The sequence below is a fragment of the Schistocerca gregaria genome, chromosome 3 (genome assembly GCF_023897955.1).
Source record: "Schistocerca gregaria isolate iqSchGreg1 chromosome 3, iqSchGreg1.2, whole genome shotgun sequence".
Classification (NCBI taxonomy): domain Eukaryota; kingdom Metazoa; phylum Arthropoda; class Insecta; order Orthoptera; family Acrididae; genus Schistocerca; species Schistocerca gregaria.
In genome coordinates, this window is record NC_064922.1 from 331671507 (window position 1) to 331679956 (window position 8450).

The window sequence follows — 8450 nt, forward strand, 5'->3', positions numbered from 1 at the left end:
ACTGCCTTTCGCTCCCTGTATTTTACCCCTGCCACCATCAGATTTTGAAAGAGAATATTCCAATCAACATTGTCAAAAGCTTTCTCCAAGTCCACAAGTCCTGAAGGATATCGTGCCAAGTTCTGTACAAGTTGCGGATTAGATTGTCAAAATCCCGAGTTGGTTGCAGGGCCTTGCCTGTAATGCTACACACGTTCTCAGTTGAGAGAGATCCGGCGACCTTGGCAGCAAAGGTAGGATTTGGCAAGTGCGAAAACAAGCAGGAAGGGCCCTTGCCCGGTGCGAGCTGGTATTACCATGGTAAAATGTAAGCCCCAAATAGCTTTAAATGAAACAAGTTTACTGTAACCAGTCACTGTTTATTTATTTCCACGACGCTTTTCAAAGGTTTAAACCTCCCTCATCAAATGGGTTTACATTTGTTAATATGACATGTAAATCCATTGGATGATGGAGGCTTAAACCTTTGAAACGCGTCGTGAAAATAAATAAACAGTGACTGGTTACAGTGAACTTGTTGTTTCATTTAATGTCATAAAATGTTCCCAAAATAGCTTTCCATGGCGGGAAACAAAACGGGTCGTAGAAAATTGTCCACGTAGGACTGCCGCGGACAGCTAAAAGGGTTCTGTTATGAGGAGAAATGACGCCACAGACCACCGCTCCTGGTTTTCGGGACGTATGGTGGGTGACAGTTAATTAGTTATCCCACCAATGTGTGGGGCGTCTCCAGACACGTCTTCCGCCTGAAATCTCATTGACTGGAGTGAAATTGCCAAAAATGTTCAAATGTGTGTGAAATCGTATGGGACTTAACTGCTAAGGTCGTCAGTCCCTAAGCTTACACACTACTTAACCAAAGTAGTCCTAAGGACAAACACACACACACACACCCATGCCCGAGGGAGGACTCGAAACTCCGCCGGTAGAATTGTCTTCAGTGATGATTCCCGCTCCGAAGTGAGACTCGATGACCAGGGAAGACGTGTCTGGAGATGTACCGATCAGTGAATTTGACAGCATAGTTTCACAAAGACGCCATTCGAAACATGTCTTGCAGGGTAGAATATTCTGCTGCCTGGAAGCGGACCAGTGTGAATCCCGCTCGCTCTAGAGCCCCTATATTGTGGAGTCGACAACATCAAAACCGGACCATGAATGAATGGAGGAATGTGCTCTTTACAGATGAATCCCGCTTTTTCCAAAAATTTTCTCGTTGCAAATTACTCTCTCGAGAACCTGGTAGCCGATACAACTACAGGAACATGGTGGAAAGAGACTAGTACGATGGTAAGGACGTCAAGCGTGGGGAGTCATCATATTGATGTATACAGCTGTATATCTTCTTTGATGGTCAAAGGAATACTGTAAACGCTCAGAGATAGATCATACTAGTGCTACCACATGTTCGTCTTTTCAGAGGTGCAGTTGGTCCAGATATCGTCTGTATGGACGATAGCGCCCGTCTGCATCGAGCCGTTCTGATGGATGCGTTTCTTGAATTTCCCATGGATTGGCGAACGAGGTCCCTAGATCTGAATTCTGTGGAACGTGCCTGGGATGCGTTAAGGAAGGGAAATCTAGCCCATCAGTCTCCACCAAGAACTCTTCTAGATCTCCGCCCCGCTCTTGGTGACGAATGGAATCGACTGCCAACAGAGCTCTTGAACCATCTCGTAGAGAGCATACCACGTCACTGTGCAGTATGTGTGGCTGTTACAGGAAGTTAACAGCTTCTTTTGTTGTGGAATAGATTTCCCAGTTATTTTCTTACAAACTTGTATGAAATCTGGTTTAGCAGGATAGAGCTGATCAGGTTACGGTTGTGGAGAGGGCCGTAATCAGTTACTGTCAGTTACACAAAACACATAAACCTTTATTTTCCTAAGAACTACTTAATTACACATTGCCTTAAAACAATCAAAATAAAACAATATGGTTGAAGACTTAGTTAAGAAAGCTTGAAATACCTCCTGTGATGAAGGCCCAAAACCACACCAAAAACAAGAACGGCTGAAGGCCTGAACATGAGTTATAAAAAATTGCTTTAAAGAATACACGCGGCTGAAGGCCTTATATTAAAAATATTTCACGTAAAAGCTCGGCTGAAGGCCGCATGCTGGACATTGAACAACTCAGGGCTTAACTCCTGGATAACAAGAATTTCTGATGGAACAAACTTTCAAAATTTAATATTTATACAAATCAATCTTCAAATTTTAATTTCAGTCGGCTGAAGGCCTTATTTTAAAATTAAAACAAACTAAATTAATAGGCAGCTACAGGCCTCGCACAGTACTTCAGAATAAAATGAGAATCACAGTCTAAAACCAAAAGAACATTGGTGCTCAGAAGTGTTCCAAGGGTCGGCCTGAGGAGGTAGCTCTAACGTAAGGTGAAGTGACACAGGCAGCCAAGAGTAAGGTTAAATAATCGGATGGCAACCCAACCGAGGGACGGCTGCAGGACCGACCAACAAACTAATCAATTCCCTTCCGCCCGACCAGCAGTGCGACAACGGAAAATATGAGCCGAGGACGAAGATACCAGCAGCGCTACGTCTTCAAAATTGGCGTCTAAAATCAGCCAAGGCACAATAACCTCTCTAAGAAAAATATATGAACAAACAACTAAAAGGTTGTCGAACTACACACAGTGCCGGACAGCATCAACACGGCGAGGAAAACACACGGCCGGAAAACTACGCCAATGACCAGTGAAGGTAACTGGGTCGTTAACGGCCCCAAGGTAGCAAATACTGGTGGTGCACTTCACTGATAAGTAACAACCAATTTAATAGGTAAAGACCATACAGGAAGAGGGCTCCAAAATTTCGCCGACTCCAACACATCATACGTTGCTGCTAGCCTGGACGGCCCAGGAAGCAACAACCGGCAATGAACGAAGAGATGAGGTTTCATAACAGGTTAACTGATCGCTCTGTCCAGGTTCGACGGGCAACGAATTTTGTAGCTCTCGCAGCTAGCGCCTTATAATCCGATCGCGCATGCACGCTGCCAGCGGTCCCATCCTGACCTTGCACCGCGGAGACTTCCGCGCTGCTCTGTCCCAACCGACCGACTGCCACACACACCACCACACGGATATATAGCGGTCACACCAAAGATGGTACAGCAGTACTAGTATCGATAAGCGCTGCTGCTGCTGCCAATGACGGAGGCAAGTCAGCAACTCATCATGGCAGTAATTCAGGGAGAAATAAGACACCACTCAATTGTGACAAAATGCCAAAGAACAAACGTCATCAACGTGAGCCACCCACGGCTCAGTGTATCTTAACAGTCAGGACTTTTCTAACTTTACATTTCGGGTACCGTTGTATACCAAGCAGTACCTTCTACAGTAATCTTTCTGACATCCTGATAAATCAATATTTCCTCTTTTGACTCTGCTTAGTGGTACCAAAAAAAAAAAAATGGCTCTGAGCACTATGGGACTCAACTGCTGTGGTCATTAGTCCCCTAGAACTTAGAACTACACTCCTGGAAATGGAAAAAAGAACACATTGACACCGGTGTGTCAGACCCACCATACTTGCTCCGGACACTGCGAGAGGGCTGTACAAGCAATGATCACACGCACGGCACAGCGGACACACCATGAACCGCGGTGTTGGCCGTCGAATGGCGCTAGCTGCGCAGCATTTGTGCACCGCCGCCGTCAGTGTCAGCCAGTTTGCCGTGGCATACGGAGCTCCAGCGCAGTCTTTAACACTGGTAGCATGCCGCGACAGCGTGGACGTGAACCGCATGTGCAGTTGACGGACTTTGAGCGAGGGCGTATAGTGGGCATGCGGGAGGCCGGGTGGACGTACCGCCGAATTGCTCAACACGTGGGGCGTGAGGTCTCCACAGTACATCGATGTTGTCGCCAGTGGTCGGCGGAAGGTGCACGTGCCCGTCGACCTGGGACCGGACCGCAGCGACGCACGGATGCACGCCAAGACCGTAGGATCCTACGCAGTGCCGTAGGGGACCGCACCGCCACTTCCCAGCAAATTAGGGACATTGTTGCTCCTGGGGTATCGGCGAGGACCATTCGCAACCGTCTCCATGAAGCTGGGCTACGGTCCCGCACACCGTTAGGCCGTCTTCCACTCACGCCCCAACATCGTGCAGCCCGCCTCCAGTGGTGTCGCGACAGGCGTGAATGGAGGGACGAATGGAGACGTGTCGTCTTCAGCGATGAGAGTCGCTTCTGCCTTGGTGCCAATGATGGTCGTATGTGTGTTTGGCGCCGTGCAGGTGAGCGCCACAATCAGGACTGCATACGACCGAGGCACACAGGGCCAACACCCGGCATCATGGTGGGGGGAGCGATCTCCTACACTGGCCGTACACCTCTGGTGATCGTCGAGGGGACACTGAATAGTGCACGGTACATCCAAACCGTCATCGAACCCATCGTTCTGCCATTCCTAGACCGGCAAGGGAAATTGCTGTTCCAACAGGACAATGCACGTCCGCATGTATCCCGTGCCACCCAACGTACTCTAGAAGGTGTAAGTCAACTACCCTGACCAGCAAGATCTCCGGATCTGTCCCCCATTGAGCATGTTTGGGACTGGATGAAGCGTCGTCTCACGCGGTCTGCACGTCCAGCACGAACGCTGGTCCAACTGAGGCGCCAGGTGGAAATGGCATGCCAAGCCGTTCCACAGGACTACATCCAGCATCTCTACGATCGTCTCCATGGGAGAATAGCAGCCTGCATTGCTGCGAAAGGTGGATATACACTGTACTAGTGCCGACATTGTGCATGCTCTGTTGCCTGTGTCTATGTGCCTGTGGTTCTGTCAGTGTGATCATGTGATGTATCTGACCCCAGGAATGTGTCAATAAAGTTTCCCCTTCCTGGGACAATGAATTCACGGTGTTCTTATTTCAACTTCCAGGAGTGTACTTAAACCTAACTAACCTAAGGACATCACACACATCCATGCCCAAGGCAGGATTCGAACCTGCGACCGTAGCAGTCCCACGGTTCCGAACTGCGCTTAGTGGTAAAAATTAGGGTCCTCTACAATATAAGCAGCTCTCCCCTAGCTACTACACTAGTGGCCATTAAAATTGCTACACCACAAAGATGGCATCCTACAGACGCAAAATTTAATCGGCTACACGTCTCGGTCACCTCTTGTTGGCATTGACTGCACTTTGAACAGTGGACGTTACATTTCAAATGTGTTACGACGCCTGGCTCTACCCTTCATTTGATCCCTGTGAAACCCTACATTTCAGCAGGATAGTGCAGGACCGCATGTTGCAGGTCCTATACGGGCCTTTCTGGATACAGAAAATGTTCGACTGCTCCCCTGACCAGCACATTCTCCAGATCTCTCACCAACTGAAAACGTCTGGTCAATCGTGGCCGAGCAACTGGTTCGTCGCAATACGCCAGTCACTACTCTTGATGAACTGTGGTATCGCGTTGAAGCTGCATGGGCAGTTACACCTGTACACGCCATCCAAACTCTGTTTGGCTCAATGCCCAGGCGTTTCAAGGCCGTTAGTACTGCCAGAGGTGGTTGTTCTGGGTACTGATTTCTCAGGATCTATGCACTCAAATTGCGTGAAAATGTAATCACATGTCAGTTGTAGTATAATATATTTGTCGAATGAATACCCGTTTATCACCTGCATTCTTTCTTGGTGTAGCAATTTCAATGGCCAGTACCGTATAAATAGGTGTCTCAAGGACTCATGAAGTTTCTCGCGAGACGTGCATAGAGAAAAGTGAATTACCTTGAATGAATCAAGTTCATTTATGTGATGTGTTGCAGACGAGCTGCCTGTTCTGGATGCCGGCCCAGCTGGTCAACTTCATGTGGGTGCCTCCAGCGGCGCGTGTCATCTACGTTGGCTCGTGTGCCCTCGTCTGGGTCAATATCCTGTGCTGGTTCAAGCGGCAGGACTACTGAGATTGGAGCTGCTGCCATCTACTGCTCTGGAGTGGCTCGTCTGCTACGCTACACCTCATGGTGCACACGAAAGCACCTGCCGTTCCTTCAGGATATGGGGAAGACTCTGAAGAACCACATTACCTACGATCTTCCATTGCATACAAACCTGTTTTGATACTTGTCAGAATAACTGAATTACATTTCGCATGTAACACTTACCTGCATGTAGATTTAGGATAAATGCAGTCATGATACATGTAATGAAGGGATACTAACGCAAGTAAATTTAGAGCCACCGTCGACAATCGTCCATTATTTAGTTCCCACTTGTTCTCTATGTCAGCTCATTTGGAGTGCGCTAGTTAAACTGCTTGCAGGGAAATTTTTGTAGCCCGTTTCTTAGCATTTACAATTTTCATTTTGCCATAAAACAGAAGCATTAGCACCTAATTTCGGTATTTAAAAACAATTATGCGGATTCATATCTGAAAATCGTATGAACCGTTAATTCCGAAGTTCCTCTCTCTCTTATTGCCACTGTTACGTCTAAGCCCCAGAGATACGTACTTAGAATACCGTCCCTTCCTAGCACGAGATAAATCGCTATTCAAAAAAAAAATCCTTAGCTTTGAAGAGTCGCTATATTCAAATTTTGACCTTCAATATGTGTGTCCCACGACTTGCACATACTTAGAATAATCAGACTTTTATATAGAAGGAAACTATCCACAGTTCGATATTTAAGATCTACAACGCATGATTCATTATCAGAAGCTATCGATAATTTGCTCAGAGAAGACAATATAATTATACTAATGCATTTTTCACTATGTTCGCGATGATAGAATTTACGAGGTAATAGATCTGATGTGATTGAAAATACAGGCTCCTAGATTTTCGCTATTTGGTGTAGTTTGAGACTTTTGAAAGGAACATGAAGGACTCTGGGGTGTTGTTATGAGTAACTTGCGTTGCACTTATACAGGAGAGATGAACCAAACGACTCATTATTCGGTTTACTGAACCATCTATTAATCAGACGAGCACAGCAAGAGAGGAAATTAACTCAGGCATATTAGTCGATTATTTCCGACATTTTCTTGAACACTGAAAGGACCAATAACAGAAATATGTAATGCAGCCCCTACAAATTCCATAAGTATTCATTTATGTTTATTAAATGTACTAGAAGTATCCGACACCCTACACCTTGGCGCCACTGCGCAATAAACTTATCTTGAAAGGGAAGATGACATTTCGAAATGGTATTCACTAGAAAATAATACAATATACATATCTCCTTTACCTCTCCTTGACAGCACAAATATTTTAACCTCTGCACAAACTACTTTTAATAATATTATACGAAAAATTAAATCTTTATCTACAGAAGGGTATTATGACAATCCGCACAATGTCTGTATATACATTTTTAACGCATTCACTTACCACATGACACAAATGAAATCTGCTTTTTTAATCATATAGCTCAAAAAAGAGCGTTTTAAAAATGTTTATACAACGTTTTGTCTTTGACATAATCTGTGGGACGGTTTTTCCATCCTGTCTATAGACATCACACAATTTTCACAAGCACAAGAATTCTTTATCAAAAGTATTTTGTACTACTGTGCTTTTACCATCAAATAAAATCATTGTGCTTATGTTATTCCTAAAATAAAGGCTTATTATTTCTTGCTTACCTCTGAGGAGTACACATAAGAACGCCCATAATAACATCGAGCAACGACCCTAAGTAACCTATGATTAGAGCCGCATTTACAAATAAAATCATTATAAAACTGGGGCAGGGAACACAGGATTGACATTCTCGAAATTCTAATGCAGTCTGAGTTAATGTCATTTGGGTACCGTGTCATTTCATCCACTCTAGAACATCCTGGAAATTAGTCATTCACAGCAACTCAATGAAATTTGTCTATGTAAGTCCAGGACTAAATAATATATCAACTTGAAAATCATCTCAACGTACATAAAGGTGATAGGGAGGAGAGCAAGTTTTGAAATGCTGGACGCAGAGCATAAAATGAGTAACTTAACTGTCTTATAAGCATCAGAACTAAACCGAGATACTTAAAGGAATGAAACCAAGTCTGTGGATGTACTGATCCACAGTCATCTCTACACTCATGGCTGATAAATTGTTCTGTCTGTATGCATTGAAGGCTATGATAAAATATGGGCTGTTAGTATTTTGTCTGTGTATGAAAATTATTGTTAAACCAATATATGACATACAATATTTACATATTTCATATCCTTGTATAGCATATAAATTGATAATTAAACGTTTTCGAAATTGTATGAGTTTCATTTCTCTGTTATTGTATGCCGTACACCCCATGGCAGTCTATTTTCTACTATGACGATATGTTGTTATTGTTTTGTTCAATAGCGGTGTTTGGTGCTCCAGAAACTAATGGGAACGGTACGTGGCTGGAGGTTGTTTTGATGTAACTTCTTAAACAAAGCTGATTCATTTTACTGACGACTGCAGACAGTCCAG

At 44.7% G+C, this 8450-nt stretch overlaps 1 protein-coding gene across 3 annotated transcripts in view; it reads left to right on the forward strand.

The window, feature by feature from the left end:
• Positions 1-8248, forward strand: part of LOC126355746 (mpv17-like protein) — a 227836-nt gene extending 219588 nt beyond the window's left edge. For all 3 annotated transcript variants that reach the window (XM_050006131.1, XM_050006133.1, XM_050006134.1), the window contains one exon: positions 5804-8248. In XM_050006131.1, coding sequence (XP_049862088.1) covers positions 5804-5941 — 138 coding nt within the window. In that variant the 3' untranslated portion in view covers positions 5942-8248. The remainder of the gene's footprint in view (positions 1-5803) is intronic.
• Positions 8249-8450: the final 202 nt, after the last annotated feature.